Source organism: Megalops cyprinoides, chromosome 10 (assembly GCF_013368585.1).
Source record: "Megalops cyprinoides isolate fMegCyp1 chromosome 10, fMegCyp1.pri, whole genome shotgun sequence".
In the NCBI taxonomy this organism is placed as follows: domain Eukaryota; kingdom Metazoa; phylum Chordata; class Actinopteri; order Elopiformes; family Megalopidae; genus Megalops; species Megalops cyprinoides.
This window is the reverse complement of record NC_050592.1, coordinates 11660591-11682446: the sequence shown is the minus strand read 5'-3', so window position 1 is coordinate 11682446 and position 21856 is coordinate 11660591. Positions and strand designations below refer to the sequence as shown.

General features: G+C 41.4%; 1 protein-coding gene across 1 annotated transcript; it reads right to left on the bottom strand.

The window, feature by feature from the left end:
* Window positions 1–4784: 4784 nt before the first annotated feature.
* syt11b (synaptotagmin XIb) lies at window positions 4785–21694 on the bottom strand. Its single transcript, XM_036539758.1, has 4 exons — window positions 21379–21694; window positions 11177–12090; window positions 7197–7317; window positions 4785–6875 (listed from the first exon to the last, which is right to left on the bottom strand). The coding sequence occupies exons 1-4, from the start codon at window positions 21410–21412 to the stop codon at window positions 6565–6567; spliced, it is 1380 nt and encodes a 459-aa protein (XP_036395651.1). The 5' UTR covers window positions 21413–21694; the 3' UTR covers window positions 4785–6564.
* Between the last annotated feature and the right edge of the window lie 162 nt (window positions 21695–21856).

The window sequence follows — 21856 nt, the reverse complement described above, 5'->3', positions numbered from 1 at the left end:
CCCCCTTGACTGGGTCCTACTGCCAGCTGAATTGCAATACGCAGTCACCTGTATTACATACAGTAATATGTCAATAATGGCCGACCCTCGTTCGGGCCTTCAGATCTATATGTGCGGCCCTGTGAAGAAATTAAGAAAAATATATCTATTTCAAACTGGATTACTGCTACGACTGAGCATGTTTCTGTGAAGTACATAAAATGCTGTTGTAGTAAAAAGATGAGGACACGTTTGAACAAGGAATTTTAGTTATTCTTTTCATTTCAAGAAAGGAATACAATTACAAGTGAATTCATGGATGGATTGCAAAAGCATTTGACAGTTCTTATCATAGTAAATGAGTCAGGTAATAATAACAGGTTGAAAATGACAGCTGCCCTTTGATAATGAAGCTAGTGAATGTACTCTGGGTGAGATTAGTCACCAAAGTTCTATCCAGTCCAACTACAGTTGTTCACTATAAATACGTTTTTGTGAACATAAACATTGTTGCTTAGTTCCTTGGCACTCTGCTTTATCTATGCACAATTCATCTGGTCCAACTATATTTATAGGAAACAAATGATGCTGAAACATGAGGTATTATAATATCATTATAGTATAACAGTATCATACTGGTGACATCCTCATTATCAGTCTGCTTGTTATGTTTCAAAATCATTGCAAATGACAATGGGCCTTTAAGAGAAGGAGATAACGTTGTTTTCATAAGTGTGTATGCGGGTGTGTGTATGCATGCGTGTATGTATGTTATCAGATGGGACAAACTGAATCATCAAAACCCATTTTCACACAGACTCCCTTGGTAAAATATAATTTTAGCAACACATTTCCATAAATCACAATGCTGTAGATCACGGGCGTAGGTTTGGTCTCAACATTGGTAGGGACACAACAACCGAGGGCACATTGGAATTATCTAATATGACTTCACTCCAAAGATAATGTGAACGAATTCGCTCAAATATTGGTAGGAACATGACCCTACCGTCCATATGCAAACCTACGCCCTTGCTGTAGATGATAGGAGAAATGAACAACTTGGATCCTTTCACTGTTTCACAATGGGCGTGACGTTAATTTACAGAGTATGTTGGAGGAGTGCATAATTTAATGTGGCATTATAATTATACAATTGACATCCATGTTTGGAATATAAATTTGTATGATATACAGTACCTTAAATAGTTGGGTTTGCTTGTATGGTGAAAAAGGTTTGTCTATCCGCTTTATTCTGTTCATAATAGCAAAAAATGGCTTTTTGAAAAAAAAATTTTGATAGTGGGTGGACTGGGAAGGTAGTCACAATGCTTGGAAAAGTGGGAAAAATGCATACTCTACAATGGTGCTGGTGTATCAGTTTTTATTTGCACGTTCAATGTGTATTAACAAATTCAACATAAATGTCAGCATTAGTGTAGTATATTTAGCATAGACTTTATGGCATTATCCAGTTTCAATGCAGTTCAGGTTTCCTGATTTTACTCAATGTCTTTCCATTTAAAATTTAGGTACCATGCACTGAGACCTTTCCTGTATTCATTGGTCAGTACTTCTTTACTTACTTTTTATATGTCATCCCTAGTTCAGTGGCATAAGAGAGCAAACAACAAAACTAAGACAGGAGATACCACAGAACGCTAAGGGTGTGGGGCAGGCACATACTTAGCAGAGGGCTCCAAAACATCCTTGAGCAAGAATATTCATAAAACAAAGGCAAAATGCTGCTGAAATAGTGCCTAGAACAGAGCCTTCTCTTTAGCTATGCAGATTAGTAGCCATAGCTAGACACTGTGTTGACACTGTACATTGTTCTTCACTGGGTACACTTGCATTCAAGGCTTTTAAAATACCACTGAATATCAAACCATAAGAAATGAGGTGACTGTAAACACTCCCTCCACTGCTCGCAAGCCTGTAGTGTACTACTTCACGTTCTCATTGTGGTTTCCACTCATTATTAGCATTTGTAACATGTACAAGATCAAGCAGCCACTAAGTCAGGCTGCAGTGTAGTGGAACCACAACACAGGCAAGGGAATTATGTCCTCACTGCTCTCTTTTAAGCAAAGAGACTTCTGGTAAATAGCATTTTCATTCTTCTTTTTTGGTGTTGAAATCTTCTATCACAGTGAACTCCACTAGAGAATGTAAGTGTGTACTATCCTTCATCCTGCTCTTGAGAAGAGAATCAGTATCAATTTTATTGATCAACGTCTGGGATGGGTGATGAGAAAGCACAATGGATTGCAAGAGAAACAGAGAGACTGAGAGACAGAGTGGATAAAAAAAAATGCTTCCCATGACAGTGTATGCACAGAGAATGCCCACCCATGTCTCATCCATCTGGCCATGACCAGGGCCAAGACACAAGGGCCACCAGCCCACTGGCTCACTCCTTGTCATCCTCCTCGCCAGTGTCCTACAGAGATCTTCCACCAAGATCACTCATCTTGCGCACTACTGCTAAACACAACACTGTGAGCTAGATTTGCACTGCTGAAGTTTTGTTTTTTTAACTTGCACATTGCTGCTGTTTCTGTAGTCTCCCTAGGCTGAGAGTAATGTCACCTGAGTCCAATCATCAGTATTTCAGTTCTTTCTGCAAAATGCCTCATCTATCACCAACGGACCTTTGTTTTCCGTTTTAGTTTCCACAGGGTCCATTTTTATGTGCTTCACTGCTTCACATGTGCTTTATATGCTACACTGATCCAGACTGAAAATGACAACATATGCATGTGAAATGTGTTCATATCAAACACATGAGGCCCAAGTGGTCATAGCACTGGAAAAACTGATTCAGTGCCAGACTATGGCTGGGTTGAAAGCTAGGGAATAAAAGCTCATTTTATTTGACTACAGTTCAATAGTTTTGTTCGCATTTGTTGCAATCATTTGGAGGACAGACAAATTCTTAATGAGATAAGCACAACTGTACAAAATCCAACCTCACATATTTCCTCTTTTTGATAGTGGCCCCATACCCACTGTTTCCGTACAGCATCCATTAGTTACTACTGTAGTAAAATCTTTTTGCAATGAACAATTCATAGTGCAGGAGACCAATATTCAATACAAAAGGGATTCATCAGCAGAAAGTCTGAGTGGCATAGAAGTTTGCAAAGTGTTTTTCTCACATAGAATGGCAAACGTTGCAAAATCTTGACCTTGAAACCCTTAAATACCTCTCAAGTTGGCAACCTTCCTTAACATATTCTCCCTGAATGAAAGAGAGAATAAAGACCATGCCCTTACATATCTATTTTTGACACATGAATGAAAGCACATGCTTAGAAAAGATTTCCTCTACTTCATTATTCTCTATTTGATTAAACTGGGTTTGATGTTTGATATATATGTATATATATATATATATATATATTCCAATTTGGTAAGAAAAAGAAACAATCGCAAGGTTTTCCTCTTATATCACAATATGTACAATATGTATATCTACTACTTTTCTCCTACAGTAAGAGCAGTGAAAAAAACCTTTCTTCTGAAATAGTAGATGTCTACCACACCAATCATGACGGACACACTTTAACCAAAGCAATTGGCAATATGACTTGTTATTTCTTATGTTTTTTCAATGGATGCAGATAAACAAAACATTACAATTTATCCACTGACACTACATTACATCAGTTAGTTTATACTATAATAGCACTGCTTAGGCATTTCTACAGGAAAGCAACCCTTTCAGGTATCTTCCAAGTCCATACAATGCCTTATGATGTTTAATTTTGTTTCATATGGATGTGCAAAGATAAACCTCAAAGGTTGTTGCACCAAATTTACTTGTGAAGCATTTGACTGTAAAAAAAATCTTCATTCAGTCCGATCAAGTCTTTCAGCCGTGCTGCCGCCACCCCTGAGATTTTATGCAAAGCTTTTGTCAAGGCCATGCCTCCATTGATATAATGTATTTAAGTGCTGTAGCCACAATAGCAATGGGTCAAAGGGATTTGACGAACTCAGATCAACAGCAGTATTGTGTGCCAGTTATGTCCCAGCTTTGACTTGTGGATAAGGCTACGAAAGAGAGAAAGTAAAGACTGTAGCTGGAAAACCAGTCCATGTCATTGGGGTGTTTTGGATAAAGATTTTATAAAGGCTTCAAGTCAGAATGACAATGAGTCAACCCAGCATTCTCCCTAGATGATCATTTGTTGTAGGTAGTCACACTTCACAGTTACACTCTATGCAGTTGGGCGGAGACATGATGTGACCAAATGTGACAAAATGTGCTCTCTAATCATTAAACAGTTCAAAGCTTTCCAAGGCAACTTTGGTGCAGGAAATCCTTGAGCTATATAAATGTGACAGTATTGTGATGATGACCAAAACAAAATGTGAGAAAAAAAGCAAAAAATGAAATAAACTGTATGGTTAATCAACATGTCTGCTCTCTTATCTTCTTTCTGTAACCTCAAAACACACACATATACAAACGCTCTTATATTAGTGAGATAATGATAATGGTGATGGGGTCTCTTTTAGAACAATGAACAGTGCCATGTGGAATAAGAAATGTGGGACAAATTCTCCAGAAAAACAGGTTCCAGTGTTATGTCCAAAATGAAAAGGTAGTAATTATGGTGATTTCATTATGAACTAATAGATATAATGATATAATTCTTACAGTGATAATCCAATGTACTTACTTTTTCAGCCAGATCATATGTATTAATACTCAAATAACAATCAAGAGACAGATCTAAATAATCAAGGAAGAGATATGAAATTATAATTGCAAAAATGTCACAAGAGATAATGAAGCCTCTTGATCTTTGACAGGTGTGTAATCAAATCTTAAACTGATAGTGATATGATTCAGTCTGGTCAAAAAGTTCATGGATAACGGAGTGCCGGTTTGGATGATTACATTCACAGTAGGTCTGCACAAATTACCCTTTGGAACTGAAGCGGGCAAACAACAGCCATAACATCATGGACAATCTTACACTGTTCTCACAAATGATAAAATACTGTACTTAAAACTGAAAAGAAAACAGAATATTTTTTCAGTAAAACTGATATATGAAATCTGAACATTACCCTCTGCCAATTTCAACGACCTGTCAACGCACTGCTTGGTGAGAATACCTCCAGTTTAATATTTACAGTCAACATTTATAAATAACGGGGAAACTACTGTCCAGGCATTTTGTACAAACATCAAACAGAGCTGTCTGTCTGTAACACTTTAAAATACAGTATGTGCATGAAGCCAAAGCATCAATAACGGCATTATATGCATTAACAAATATATTGTGGTTACATCCAAGAGTAATGTTAGTAAATGTGTTATCACTGGAGAGGCCAGAGTTGCAAGATTAACAAAATTTAATCATCAAAATTCTAAATTTTAAAATTTACAACACACACTGTTGATATATTACATATTCCCATCTCAACAGTGCATATACAAACTTGTGTGGAATTTGTGGAATCTGGCAACTTCCTTAATGACAGATTTACTACCATTTATTAATACTGGACCAAATGTCCCCATTATATTTGTTAATGAGTACTAATGCTTTACAGATAGTATGTAAGTGGATCATATTCTAAAGTGTTACTGAAATGTCTGCCATGTCCACATTGTACCAATACCAGTGTCATTACCAGGTTTTACAGCTGACATGAGCCCTGCAATTATCCCTTTCATTAATGCCAATTGTTTTTTTTTTTTAAGAAACAGCATACTCTCAAGATATTTCTTCAATGATCCCCTGAATCTCCAACCAATTCCCCCCCTTGTTCTGAGATTTCACAGCATGATAGGATGACCCCCTTCTAAATTCACCTTTTTTAGCTGATAGTATTAGTACAAATGTTGTGGACACCAATTTGTTAGAATCAGAAATGAGAGAAAAAAGAGCTTATCGTTCAGAGTTCCAGTAATATGCACTTTATCATGTCCAATGTTTTTTCATTGTTCAAACATGCAATACATTGAACGTATATACCACCAATATACAGCCAAAGGAGTGGGAGTTGAGGGAAGGGAAAGGTTGTGAATTTCACATGTCACAGTTTTTTTGTGTGTGTGAACATTATTTGGGTCATGCCTCTGAACATCCTTAACCACACAGAACAAGACCCAATACATTTTTAACAGTCTTATATATTTATATTTATATATATATGTATGTATATTTCTAATCATATTTTGGTTCTTTATGATCAATCTGTCTTTTGTTGTTGTCGTCTCAGGATATGTATGTATGTGTGAATGTGTCTGTTTTTATACTTGGGTAAACGTGTGGGTGTCCACATGTGTATGTGTGTTTGTTTGAGATACAACTCAAACAAACACACATACAAACAAACAGTCCTTTTATAATGTTTCTGGACCCCGTTATAATCATCACCATCATAATTATTTTGATGAAAAAAGTTCACTTCACAAGTCCCTCCAGAGTTTTGCTTATTTGCTTGTCTTTAATAAGAATGCATGACGTGAGAACACACACCTCTCTCTCTCTCTCTCTCTCTAAAAGAGGGGTCTCTTATCAGACTCCTCTGTGTGTGTGTGGAGGTGTGCATGTGGCACTAGTACTCGCTGAGGGTGTGCCACTTTGCAATTTGCCTGCGGGGGCTTTCACAGACCTCCCGCCAGTGGGTGGCGCCAGAAGAGCAGGGGCTGTGGGTACCCAGCACTAGCCGGCCCACCACTTCGTTCTTGGTGGTGCGGTCGAAATCGATGACCAGAAACTCCACTGAGATGTCAGGCAGCAGCTCAGCAGGCACATCATAGATGAAGGACTCATTGAATATGGGGTTGAGCGTGCATTTCTTCACATGAGTCTTCTTCTTGGCGATACGCTTGCGGCCGTAGAACACGTTTACTTTCACATAGGGATCTAGGAGGGACAGAGAGTTGGCAAATGATTGGGGCATGACAGGACACAATGAAGCGGACAGAGAGAGAGAAAGAGAGATTAGCCTTCGCAAACCTACAACATGTCACATAGACACATCATTCAGTTCTGACCTAAAACCAACTCAACGTAAGCCAAAGATCAAATTAAAAATTCACAACATAGTCTAACAGTGAAAAAAGGAACAATCATCAATGTCTGGATATATATATATATATATGTCACACATTTTTATTTATGTCTGTGTCCATGCTCACGATAAGCACAGGTCCAGAATCAGTGAAGATAGGTGGTGATACTCACTGCCAGACAGGCCAGTGATGTCCATCTTGGGCAGGTGTTTGGCCTTCAGCACTACCACACTCAGTCTGTGGGTGACAGGCTGGTAGGACAGAGACACCAGCAGCTCCCCACGATTCACACACTGCAGAAAAGGTAAACAACCTGATCATATCAGACACACGGACATGTAGACACACGCACCCACACGTACACAGCCATACAGACTCACTTAAGCACATATACATGCACACAAACACATCAAAACAAACGCATCAGCCAGTGAAAGGCACATGCAAACAGGTAGAGTGATGAACACAAATCAACTACATTACTTCTTCTGTGTTCCCCTTTTCACCGTATTCTTTCTCACGCTCCCTAATCTCTTCTGTGTTCCTCAGACCTTCTGCTTTCCAGTCTTTCCCTTTTTCTGTATACAGATTCTTGTGCTGCTGCTGAGTGGGTGGGAAGCAGCCTATTGCTGAGACTAACATCACCCACTGTACGGTCTCCTGGGTGGCTCAGACAGTAAAAGCATTTGTTCCAAATACAAGCTACAGGCCAAGTTCAAAATGGCCGTGTCATTTGCCAACAATGACCAGGAGAGAACGTCGGCAGAAACAAATTAGTTTCTTTCTGCCAGGGATAGGGTTGGGTAGGCCGGCCAGGGTCCCCTCATCATTTCACTCTCAGCCCCCTACGACTCGTCTGGGCACGTATGAGTTACCCAGATGGCATCAGTGGGATGCACATATCCAGCAATGTTTTCACAGCACTGTGGAACTTGGAGCATGGAAAATAGTTGTGTGCAGGTGTGTATGTACATTAGAGGTTTGCGTATGCCTTGCCTCGCTTTTCAAACTCATTCCTATGTGAGTTACAGTTATTGTCAAGGTGAGCCAAGCTTAATGACGTAACTGGCAACTACTACAGTTAGCCAAAAAATATAAAAATATCTAACCCAGTGTGAGAGAGCCCAGTGTAGGGTATATCACCCCACACAATGCGTACATGAGTGCATATATGTGATTATTGTATTTGCTACGTGACTACATGGGTGTGTACAACATATGTGTGAGGGTCTGAATACCAATCTTTGTTTCCATGTGTTGGCCACCGCCAGGTAATGTGCTAGGTACTGAAACAGTTTTGTAAGAAGACAGCTACATGGTCTCACTGCCACAGTACTGCTACATTTGTGTGCTCCTGATAAGCGACCCCTCTTCTGCGTGATTCCACGCCACAATTTCTGTGCACAAATGTCTGCCTGCTTCTGTGCTCTTGAGCGCCGACCTTCTGTTTGTGTACGAAACCATGCATCAACACAGCTGTGTGATTGACCACATCGGTTTGTGTACAGTATATACAGTACATGTCTCAAGTATATGGGTATGTATGTTCTGACCTTTGTGCTTATGTTCTACTGTACACACATCGGCGTTTTAAAGTGCCTAACAAAACTTCTCAATACAACTGGGGGAAACTTAATTTGCAGTCACAGAAAGGCTGTTGGACTGTTTAAAAAGACTCCTTTAATCCCTCTTGTGGCAACTACAGCACCACTGTAGTCACATGTATTAACTTGGACTTTCAAACAGTGAGGCAGGTACAGGACATATTTAAACTGTAAATACATATTCTATTTCAGTATTAGTACATTAGCCATGTATTTTATGTACATTAGATTATATTGCAACTTTCTGACCATTTTGACCATACTTGCTCCAAATGTACCATTGTTAGTTGAAGCATAAGCTTTAGTGTTGTGAGAAAAATGGATTGCAGTGACCCTAGCAGATCTAAAGTATAATTTTATATTTTTATAATATTTTAGAACCCTTCTTATATACTTCAGGACAAAAGAGCGCCATGTTTACCCTATCCACTTTCACAATGTTTGTGCTGGAGGACCCAACCCCAAGAGATTGTTGTTAATACAGTCATACCAATAATCCACAGTGAGATTTTATTAGTACAATAAAATACAGATGAGATTGTTTGTCTTTTACAGGTCTATATTTTAAATGTTCAGGAATATTATGGAATAATAATAATTTTCTGTGTAATATAAACCTGGAACTGGGATAAACTGTAATTTCTGGGCTGTAAAAGAAAAGTCCCAGTGCTGAGCTATTACTATGATATTGGTCATGACATTTTTACCATCCCACAATTTAATAATTAAAGCCTTTTTCACCATACATTCCCTTTATAAAACTTTCATGGCCACCTGTGAAGGACTTTAAAATAGAATGGCTGCCTTTTTTTACAGTTCTAATTTTTTATGTGCATTCACAGCTCATCAGTACTACGCCATCTCTCTCTTATCTGTTTCAGGTTATTGCTCCCTCTGAAGAAAACAGATTGGATTTTCAAACCTCCAGGATAAAATAGAGGGGGTATATTCAATTAAAATTATTATTCTTGATATGGCACGAAGAATAGAGGCATGCCTGTATGTATTTGTGAGTAAAGGGAGAGATGATGGTAGGGGAGGGTGATGTTCAGTTGTATTTTTCAATTGTTCATCTTTGTCTTGATGGGTTGCCTGTCATGCTTGGCCATGGTGGCTTTAGCATCCCTCATTTTCAGAGAGAAGAGGGCCGAACACCCTCTGCCCTAATCAAACTCTCACACGTGCTTTACTGACACACTAACATCTGATAAATTTTCTTTACTGTACTCGTACTAAAGGAGTTCCCTCCTGCCTCTGTCTCAACCCAGAAGTGAGTATGATCACAAACAGTTTAGCACTAGTAACTTAGACAGGCACTCTAAACTCTGAAATGCTATTTCAGACTTTGTGTTCGCAGTGTAGATAGGGGATCTATATTACTGGAAGGGAGCAGATAATGATATTCTTATCAGATCTGATTTCTGTACTTGGAATTAATAATGTCTTACTGCAGGCGGAAATAAAAGGGGACTTTGTTTCAGTTCTTTCCTGTCTGCCTGTGGGTAAGGCATTAATGATGCCAGAATAAAATGAGACAGTTATGTTTCTGACAAAAGGCTGTTAAGTGTATAATTGTATGTGGGGGTGTAGGGTGTGTGTATGTGTGTGTGTGTGTGTGTGTCTGTGTCTTTTGTATATTCATGGTTGTAGCTTGCAGAGAGAAGCCCCTCTCTGCTGGCATGCATTACACGGGCAGAACACAGGCAATTTTAGCCAATGTAGCCCAGTCGGCGTACAGCTCACTGAACTCATAAATAAGCATGTTTCACTGTCAAAACACAAATGTCCTGTTTAGGGATAGCCTTCGTTGTAGCTATGTTTTGTATTGGCATTATTATCGGACATTTTGACTGGCAAGTTTTTAATTTATCGGTTTTTTATAAATTTTACCAGACAAAAACCGGTAATTACCGGATAATGGAAACCCTGGTCTGCATGTATATGACTGTGTAAAAAAACATCCTGGCAAGGTACAACCACGAATATGCAAAAGACACACACACGCCCCCCCACCCCCATGTGCAATTAAACTGGTACAATGAGAAGGAGAGTGCTTGTATGACTGTTCTTTTACGTCTGCATGTATGTGACTGTGTGTATCTGTGAGTGTGTCTGCGTGACTATGTGCATTTGTCTCTGCCTCACTACCACAGCGTGACGTGAAACAGCCTCTCTTGCTCTCTGCTGTGTCTGGCCTTAAGCAGCTGCCACCTCCACACTGTTCCGTGGTGGTCCATCTGTTGCACCGAGGGCTACTGTGTCTCACTGTGCGTCAGTGTCTGCGTCTGTGTATGAGTCTCGGAGCTCCTTCAGATGAGTGAGCTCACTAGTTTCTTGCTGGCAATGTCGAAAGCATCCTCCGTCTCTTACGCGTGCACTTCTTAGATTAATTGTTATTCATTTTCGCACTTAGTCATTCTGTCTCTCAGTGGCCATCAGTCACTGTGTACATAAAAAAGTGCCATATGTGAATGCCTGCTCTGGTGTGGGAACTGTGGGAGTGACTCACGCCTGTGTCAGTGTGCCAGTGTTGTCCCTCCCCTCTTACCTGTAAGCTCCTCTTGCAGATCTGCTGGGTGAGCTGAACGCGGCCAGTGCTGGGGTCCACACCAGCCAACGGCACCATGGCCTCGCCGATGACGTCATCGCGGGAGAAGCGGTCGAAGCTGAGCACGAGGAAGTGCAGCACCAGGTCGGGCAGAGAGCTGTACGGTACACCGTAGAAGGTGAAGGTCTCGTCGAAGACAGGCTCCAGCGTCTTGCGCAGCACGCGGGTCTTGACACGGTGCTTCTTCTCGGGTAAGATGGTCATCTTCACGTAGGGGTCGGAGCTGCCCGACTGCTCGTCCACGACTGGCAGGCCCCGGGCCTCCTGGATGGTCACCACCAGCGCCTTCTTAGGGAAGTTGTAGTCCACGGCCAGGGTGAGCGTTCCCAGGTTGGGTTCCTCGGCGGGAGTGAAGGGTGTGGCCGTCTTGCTGGCGACAGTGCTGTTGGTCTCGCTGCTGCTGGCCGAGCTGCTGTCCAAGCAGCAGTAGTCAGCCCGGATGGGCAGGTCGCGCTCCAGTTTAGGTTGCCCGCTGGGGACGAGGTGGTTCATCTGCAGGTTGGGGGTGTTGAGCATGCTGTTGTCGGCCGCGTCCACCATGAGAACCCCTCCGCTGCCGGCGCTCGCTCTGCCCCACTCCGCGTCCCGCTCCACCCGGCCCCCCGGGCGCCGCGCCAGCCTCACCACCTTCTTGCTGTTGCTGAGTGTCTCGGGGTAGATGCTGATGCCCTTCAGCATGTGGATGAACTTGTAGGGCGGGTCGGTGGCCGAGTCGCAGTGGCTGGAGTGGAGCTTGTAGCTGCCCGTCATCTGGCGGTAGCGCCGCTGGCAGCAGGTCCACAGGAAGACGGCCACCACCACCACCACCACCAGGACCCCTGCGCCTATGAAGCCCGCCAACACTGGGGACACATCTGGAGGGAGATGGGGAGGGAGGGGATAGAGGAAGAGGATGGAGACAGGAGAGAAGGGTCCCAGTTACAAAGCCAGTCTTTTCCAGAAAGAGCAGACACCTCACCAGTAACCTCAGTACAGTGCTTCCCAGGAAAGAAAAGCAGAGTACCAGGTTTTGCCGTGCATAAAGCAAAAGAGTCTAACACCACTGACGACATTCGCGAGCGTGCTGATCTGTTCATCATTCCAAACAAAGGGAGAATTGTTTTTTTGTCTGTTGTTTCTACAACGTAAAACCAAGCCACAAGAAAGTAGCCTACTTCTGTTATTTTGTTTCTGTTTCCCTTCAAACCGTACAAAATAGTCACGTCAAGATCAGAAACTAAGTCAGCCTTGAAGTAGATCACAAAGATGCATCACAAGAATGAAATCTCACAATTCCCATGAGCTGGTTGAAAAACAGTTGCTTCTGTTTTAGCAGGCCTGACATTTTTATTATGAGAGTGAAACCTTATAGAGAAGACAAAACACTGCAACTGGTGACGTTTATGTGATATCTACAAAAAGTATTACATGACCTGGTTTGAACAAACATTTTTGATCTTGTCTGAATGTGAGGGTAAAGAAGGTTCACCAAAGGCCATTGTCAGCACGGATTAGCGCATTGTTAACCACCAGTGCCTCAGTATGATGGCCTCTCTGCTTCTGTTTGTGTCAGCAAAGTTAAACAGGAACAGGTCACAGAGAGGGAGGGAAAATAAGGGAACAAGGGAGGAAGGGGGGGCAAGAGGAAGTCTGCCCAATGGCTGCTTACTGAAGCACACACAGAACACTTCAGGGGAACGAAATAGTTTACAGGGAAAGGCAGGGCGAGACAATGCAGTCTCAGAGAAAAGGACCGAGGGTCATGCAAGCTTCGCCTGCCTTTGCAGGTGCATTGACATTTATTGAGTATAACATACAAGCAGATGGTTTATTCCCGCTTCGCTGAAAGCAGCTCGTCCTCAGCTGCCCTCTGCAGCACCAGCTGTATGACTACTGGGTCACAGCTGTCTTCTGTTCCTGCCCCAGAAAACCTTTCAGTTAAGGTTACCCTTTAGCCAACTGCATGAAATTAAAGCCATATTCCACATCGCCTATATAGGTGTTCTGATACATAAAACACTGTAACATTAACTGTGTTTGACAGTCCAGTCTTAAACCCTTTTTGACAATGATACAAGTTTTTTTTTTACATTATACATATAAAAGTTTCATAAAAGGGATCATAAATTGATTGTGTTTTTGATGCCTTTGTATTTGCTGTCATCTACTGGCGGTAGATCTTTCTCAGCCACATACTGGATTCACAGTGGTTTCAAAAGCCGAGCAGAGAGCAGAGGCAGGAAGAGCAGAAAGCCAGGGTTTGGGACTTAACTTGCAGTTTGCTGACCTGCAGGGTATCTTATGATTTTGGAGGCACAAATAGAAGGCAGACTCTTTATACGTGCCCTTATCTGTCATGCTTCATCTTACGTTTCAGGGCTTCGTTGTTCTGCCCCGATGGCAACTTAGGATCCTTCATGTTAAGACAGTGAAGCTTATTTGGATTCTGAGTTCACACAGACATCAAAGAGGAAGAGAAGGAGTGAGTGCAAAAACAAGGGCAAGACCCAGGGCTGAATGTGCGAAAGTAAAAATGAAACGTGCCTTGCAAACCTGGTAACAGGTCAAAGATGCAGGGTGAATGGTTTTATGACTTCTGCAGCTAATGAGCAATTCCGAGTGAGTACTCTCTTCTCTAACTGTAGCCTTTATTGTCCCTTTTTATTACAGCAAAATTCTTCATTATGAGTATGTGCAGTACACTGCCACTGCCAGCTATCATCACTTAAACATATTCTGGAATTGACTACACCATCAGCACCATAAACAATATCATAAACATATGATACGGTTCTGCAGTATGCCTTATTTAATATTGTGCTGCTGTAGAATTATGTTACGCTGTTCAGGTGGAACAAATCCATAGTCACACCATATTATGAATCATTTGAATTATGATGCAACGTTGACGTTCTCTGAGGCACAGTGCTAATAATGGAAAACTACAAAATATCATACATATACTTCAGTGCACTGCAGATGGTACATATCGGGACAGGTTCAGTGGTGCACTGAAAGAGAGAAAAGAGTGGGTGGGGTGTGTGTGTGTGTGTGTGTGTGTGTGTGCACATGCATGTGTGTGTCTGCAGGGAGGTGGGGAGGAGTCACTGGCATGCTATGTATTTGTCTGAGTCTCACCCAGAGGCATTGGGAGCAACCCTACACACAGGGCTGCATATCAATCAGCCTGTTCACACTGCAGGGAGAGACAATGCAGCACCACAAGGAAAGATTAATAACTGAAACGCATTACAAAACACAAGCGCTTAGGGGATACAAGACACAGCTTTACACAAAGCAAACAGGAAACAGGGCCACCTCATGTGCACTGAATCATTATAGTCATAGGAAAATGAAAAGAAGCATGCTTTGTGCTAAAGATACAATGGGATTAATTAGAAGACTGGGGCATAATGGGTGGGATGCCCTGAAGATCTGTGATATCTGCCCCACCCAGTTGTTTCACTCTCAGACACGCATGGATGGTTATGTCCTGAAAACCGGAGGCACTGTAATGCAATAATAATGCCACTGACTACAGTTGTAATGGGACTTCAGGGAAAAGGAACACAGGCAGTGAGAATAATCCTTGTTTACTCAGTGCAAGGAGGTGCAATGTTCCCTTGTCCTGTCCGGAACATCAGTTTGGTATTCTGTGTACCATCACTGCACGCTACGCTATCCATACCCACACCTTATGCACACAATATTTTTCTAAGGACCGAAGAGAAGAAACAGGATATATTCAAATGCCCACAGCATCTTGGCTCCCAGTCTCTGTATTTTTTTTCAGGTAACCTTTGAAGAAGATAGAGGCTCTACATTTGAGGCTCTTTTGCTCATTCAGCTTGAATGGATACACTTATGTTCTATTGTGCTGGAAGTCGCTCTGGATAAGAGCATCTGCTAAATGAATGTAATGTAACGTAGATTTTGCTCAAAAAAATCTAGGTGACTCTAGAGAAGCTTCTATGGCTTTTTCAGTGAGATGAAAATTGTGTACAGGAATTATTGGTTAGTCTACATATAAAAAAACCGAACCCAAAAAAACTACCAGGTTTGTTTCACCCCAGGTTTGACTTCAGCCGCAGTGCCAAACTAGGCCAGGTGCACCCAGTGGCACATAGTGATTCAGAACCAGAGCCACTTTAAGCGATCTTCAAAAACACCCCAGCAGGAATGGTGGTCCTCCAGGAAGGGCACCTGGAACACCATTGTGACACAGCATGGTGCTGGATGTGCGGAGCCACTTCTCACGGCAGTATATAGCTGTGGAACAGCCTCTCGCAGTGAAGCTAAAACTCCTGCTGGCATCAGAGACCAAACTCTCAGTGACAGATCCAAAGAGCATAACAGAGGGTGAAACTATTGGCAGAACCGTCTCTGTGGCAACAGCACAGAGAAACTGCAGTGCAAAAATAGCAGTTACTTCTTGATTTTTCTGAGGGGAAAGACATTTTAGTAATTTCACCAAGGGTAGTGTAGTTGTCATCACAGTATGGTGATACATATTAGCATTCTATACATTCTATGGTACATTTAGCAAACTAAAATTTTGATTTGTACTTGTCATTTGTTCTTTTTTTCTGTTCTCCTTTCTGCTTTTGCTTGCCTTTCCCTTCCTTCCTCATCCCATCTCTCTCCCCTTTCTGTGTCTGTCTGTCTGTCTCTCCAAACAAAGACCGTAACCTTCTTTTCAGTCATTAGTCCCTGGCACCCTGATGAAAGCCCTGATAAAAAAATTCCAACTGGCTGACATCAGACTTAGAGAAGTACTCAAAGCCAGCTGCTCCAGTTGCTTGGAAACGTCCCCCTGAGAGAGAACCATAGTCATGACTTCCCCTTTCCTTGCTCTTGAATATTCATACCATCCTTCTACCCCCCATTGTCACATGACTAATTTGCACAAGTTATGACTTACATTCCCACTTCTTCCAGAGAGAAGTGCATTGGATATAAAACTTTATAATTCCGTGATAAACAAATTATTATTGCTTTTCTGAGGGGTATTTGTTACTGTAAGTCCAACACTAAACATTGTCATTGGATTCCTTGCTATGACACATATTGCTGAACTGATGATACAGTACTGAACACACAAATATGTTTTATATTAACTTAGGCTGGATGCTGCTGTTTTTGCAGCCACAATATTAAAAGATTACCTTTATGCTGTATAGGGTGGGTCAGACTAATATTAATTTAAACTTTTCATCCAGAACAAAAGCTGAAAACATTTTTTGCAATTATCTCCACATTAATGATAGGGTGTTTTTTTTTGTTTTTTTAGGGTATTTGTTTATATTTGTTATTCAGTACAGACAACTCACCTTTTTATAGTACTGTTTACTGGCTTTACCAGGTACCACGATCACACAAATAACTGAGAAACACATACTGTAGCATACATTTCAAAATGGTCTCTCTTACTGTACAGAGATTACATTATCCCACATTCTGCATGTCCTACAGTAGCTCTTTTAAAAGGGCTTTTTAAGATTCGGATCAGTCCTGGGTCAGTGGGCATGTTTGACAAGCGGCTGGCAGTATGTGATTGTCATACAGATGGGAGCGCAGTCTTAAGAGTGTCCCTGATGTAGCAGAACAGATTGGTACCCGCTTGCTGCCAAGCTTTCCCGGATTAGGGAGCCGTGATGGGAGAGCAGGAGGCACACGCTGGAAAATGCTGTCCCAGTATAACAGAAAGATGTTCCACATTCAAACTGTTCCCCAGCACAAATCCTCCACTCAGATTCTCTGGATGCTCCACAGAAATTGCCCTGTCCTATACTACCCTTAGACAGCACTGACTATAGGCCAGATTCTGCGGCCCACTAACATCTTTATGCAACACTTATTTTAAATTCTTGTGGATAAGATCTCGGGGAATTCAAGTGGAAAAACAAGGCCTGGCTCTAAATATTTGATGAACAGTGCAGTAAAATTAAGCTTCTCGGTGCAAAGCCCCCAGACTGCCAGACTACTGAGTTCTTTCTGGAGTGATTTTTGAAAAGACAAAAGAATGGTTGGTTGGACACACTGGCTTTACTCAGAAGTCACCTGAGGTCATTATTCTGTACTATATTTTCATTTCAATATAATGTCACTAGACACCTATTTATTATGTTTACTTATACAATACTTACATGTATAAGTGGAGTATGGCTCCCGACACAATACCTAGAGCTCTTACAATGTACCTCCACCAAAGATCTCAAACTTGAAGTTATTCTGTACCTTTTGAATAGCGGGTATCCATACAGAAAACCTAAACCAACTTCACGCTCTCTAACTGTAATATAAATGTCACCAAATTACATTACCAAATTGTGTTGTTGCTATTCGTTCTTGATCACTAAAATATATAAATACAGACTCTATATTTTTGCTCTTTACAGAGGTCAGAAAAAAATTGAAATCAAGTGTTCATTTACTGGTCATGCACCAGGGAGGATGAACAAAACACTGGTCTGGAGAAAAGAGATTTCCTGACTATGAAACTGGTGCCTTCTTTTACAATATACAATCTTACTGAACTGGAGGGGAAGGAACAATTTTTTTATATTTTTGCTCAAATTTATCCTTTAACTGTGGAGCTAGTGAGTCTACATCCTGCTGAAGGTGATAGACCATAGATTTCAATGAGACTTTTTAAAAAGCATGCAGTTACTGTATTGTCTAAATTAAACGCAGGGTGCTTTCTAATATACAAAGTGCAATTAAAGTAATCTGAGGGATAGAACTGCAATTGGAAATAACAGATAACACTAAATACTAAATTTATTAGCTTATTCTGTTATATATATCCCACAGTCATTACACCACACAGGTGTAAGGCAGTGTGAGGATGACTCGGTTTGAGAAGAGGCATCGGGGGCGCCTGGAGACAGAGAAGGGGATGAGGTGTGGGGCTGGCAGAGTGACATCACCTCCCTGAGTCGCAGTAGGCCATTTGGAGTGCAGTGACACAGCTCTAATGACACCAACAGGAGACACGAGGCAGGAATAGGGAGAGTGGGAGGAGATCCACACACCTCATCTGTGACTTGGGTTTGACAAAATGTTTCTGGTGAGAGCACACACTGGGAAAAAAAACGGCAAGCGCTGAAATTACTAAAAATGAGCTCTGACTGACTTTATCAGTGGCGTTAACAGCCAATGAAACAGCACGCACAGCTGTGACAAATACAGCCACACAATTACATAGCACAGAAGTCAGCTGTACAGAACATTTTGTTTTATATTAACTATTGATGTAAGTCCTTTACCTTTCTAATGAACACTTGATAATTGTAATTATAAGGATAGAATAGTTAGTTTATATTGCACCTATCTTCACCACTAGATACAGGAGTGCTTTTATGAGGGTCCTCATCAGCACCCTAGTGTCCTACATTGTCTATTTCAATGGGAACTTCAGTGAATGGCTCACAAGGGGCCACAGATATAAAAGCTGTCAGTCAGTATTTGTTAATGGACAGGGCACTCTCTTTCACAGGTGGTGGTGAGAGGCTTGTCCTTCTGTCACCACATATATAACATCTGTCTTCAGGTTATAGCTAAAAAGGTCAATAATACAGAGAAATGTAGTGGTGTATCTCCATGATACATGTTGTCACAGCCCAGTTGTCTTGTGCCTTTAAGGCAAGGGGATGCCACTTTTGCATCTGTGGTTGTGTCAAATACACTGTACGTGTGTGATAGTAACAACCTGCCATACGTACAGCGCCTGAACAATGTGTGGAGTGGTGGGAGCATCTCCTGCCATATATGACATAATTAGCTTACGACAGTCTGCCAACTGATAAACCCCCCAATTCTGATATTGGACTTATATTCCTACAGCTGCACAAACCCCTGATGTAATAGACATCTCTTAAGTAATAACACTGAAACCAAAAGCCAAATCTGTTTCATTGTGCTCAAAGAACAGTGATTACATAAACTACATGTATAAAGTTTAACCATATTACTGCTGTTGACCCTATTTTCATTCTGCTACTTACTACTTTAGTAAGTTTTAGTACATCAGTCATTACTTTGGTTGGTGCCTCTACTTTTACCGTCTGCCATGGCAGGCAGAATATATCATTCAGATTGCCAAATCCAAACTCCCCATTTGTTTTAATTTTATTCACGTAAGATCGCTACAGCTTTCAGTTGATTACTTAATCTAGTAATCCAACAGTTTACTCTTTAAGTGACCAAACCCAGTTTTATGACATAGACACATATATAGTATGCTGTGAGGAGCGTGATATTGAGTTGTTTTACCCGCATGGTGATTCATTCAGCCCAAATTCACTCCCTGAGCCAATCTTCAAGAAACCACCTACGCACTGGGTTTTGGACCAGAACAGTTACTGAGGGAGTTATTTTTAAATATATGATGGTGCATGCAAATCACCCCACTGTTATATACTGTAAAATGAAAAAACCTTTGTTTGGTAGCTATTTCATTTGAGATGTCCTTGTGCCTTATGTACACAAGCATTACATCCACCATCTTATAATTTTTTTTTTCCACTGGGCACCTATTAACTCCTCACTCAAATAAATACAAATTAAAGTCCCACACTCGAGAGACTTGCATTTCACTAAATTCTGTAACCTGCAGGAGAACAGTGGCTTTGGGAGAGAAGCTTTCAGTAGGCATAAAATTATCTTGGCCCATTAATTTAGAATTCTGTGCTTAACTGAAAGTTGTCTCGCCACTGTTTTCTCACCTCCTTTCCAGGCACATGAATGAGACAGCCGTTAACGCATAACTGGAGAAGACATTCTGTACTCCCCGCGTCTGTAGCATCGTACAGCACAGGCTCTAACAATCTGCTGAGCTTTACGTGTGATTTGCCTGGCTCCTTCCATACAGTACATTATATCTGTTCCTTTGAGCGTCCCAGAGCACATTATAGAGTAGCATTGCTCCGTTTTATTGCTAACATATCTGCCGTATAAAGACCACTGCGATCATGATACCACATATAAAACGAGACGCACAACAATGGGCGTGAAAATAAATCACGCCAACGTCCTGGACAAAAGAAAATAAAGGAATGCAGACACAAATCCGATTCCGAGCAGGTTGTTTTAACAAAAACAATAGATAAACGGGGATAGGCGATGCCTGCCCAGGAATAGACATAACGTCATACACATCCACCCCATCACACGCGCAGTCAACGCCATTAGAAAGAGTGGGGGCAGTTGAAAACAGCGCAGGCCCACCATTAGATTTTTCGTTCCGTCAGAAAATCACGACCCGAAAATCACTGTGACTCAATCTAAGTCCTTAACAGACAAAAGGCCAGAATTTTCCCACCCTCTCTGGTGCTACGGCTCTCCCAGCCGTAGCATCAGAGATGCCAATATTTTCTCCCACTGCCAGAGAGTGCGCAAATGACGAAGCAAGTGGCAACCACCAGAAAGACAAATACACTTCATGGGTCGTGTAAAAAATGTATTAAACAGCAGCGTCTTTATTCTTATTCAGAAATCTTAAAAAAAAAACAAAAAAAAACATATCGTTAGACAAATGGTTATGACTACTGTGAATTTTACTCTTCTTCCCATGTGAAACCATAGTGTAACAACATAAATATAATGATAACAGATAGCCTAAATATGAACTATTATCTGTATCTGCGATAGCCATGTTTTAATGCAATGTTACCAATACGCTTCCAAAATTAATGTCTGCCTGTCCTTTAGACTAGAAGGATATTGCAATGTACCAGGTAATGTGAAAATCAGTCTTACTAGCTGGCGATCCTGATTTACCAGCTATAGCCTACCCATTTCGAGGAGTTGAGCATGTGTTTGATTGCGACACTTGATTTAATTAACATACAAATTAAAAACAGCATCATAACGTTCGCTTGACTAACGGCGGTAACCAACTGAATTATTAAAACTTCGTTAGCCATTGGCAGAAATAAGCAGCCTAACGTTATAGCGCAGCTACGAAGTAGCTACCAAGTAAAACTATATTTCTGCGTCTTAAACGCTCGTATTTAACCAAATTTCACCGTATATTTGGTCAATTATTTGTTTTAATTGGTTGTTCTACCAACAGTACAATAAAGCGTCATGGCAGCGACAACTTCAAAGAAACGTTCAAGGTTCTCTTCAGAAAAGAAACACAGCTAGCTAATAGTACTTACCATACACTGGTTTTATGTTGGTAATCTCAGCCATTTTGAAACTCAGTAAAGGCTGCGTTGCTGTCAGAAAATAAAATAAAAAAGTAAAAATTATAAGTCTCTATTTTATTTCCATGTAGAACTACTTCTCTCCTTTATATGTCTTTAGGTCTGCGTAATATGTCAGCCGTGAAGCTACAATCCTCCGTTTTCCGAAAGGACCGATAATGGTTGGAGCGTCGACGACGCTTTCTTGCCTCCCTTCTCTCGCTTCCAGTCTGATGATGCTCAATCCGGGATGCAGCTGCAGCGAGAGACTGGTCCTCGCTGAGACAGAGAGGAGAGCTCAGCGCCGCCCACATGCGGTGTCAGAATTATAAACACGCCCCAAGCGTGAGGGCGTCCGTGATTTGGAAATGAACGCAGCTACGCCCTGTTCCTGAGCCACGCACGCCAATCATTCTACCCCGGTTCAATCTCCCAAATACCTCAAAGGTTG

What these genes read in the sequence shown, in the direction of transcription:
- syt11b (XM_036539758.1), bottom strand. Translation starts at nt 21,412, where the DNA reads ATGGCTGAGATTACCAACATAAAACCAGTGTATG. An exon ending in CAACATAAAACCAGTGTATG is followed by an intron (nt 12,091 to 21,378) that starts GTAAGTACTATT and finishes ATCTCCCTCCAG; the next exon opens with ATGTGTCCCCAGTGTTGGCG. An exon ending in TCTGCAAGAGGAGCTTACAG is followed by an intron (nt 7,318 to 11,176) that starts GTAAGAGGGGAG and finishes CCTTTTCTGCAG; the next exon opens with TGTGTGAATCGTGGGGAGCT.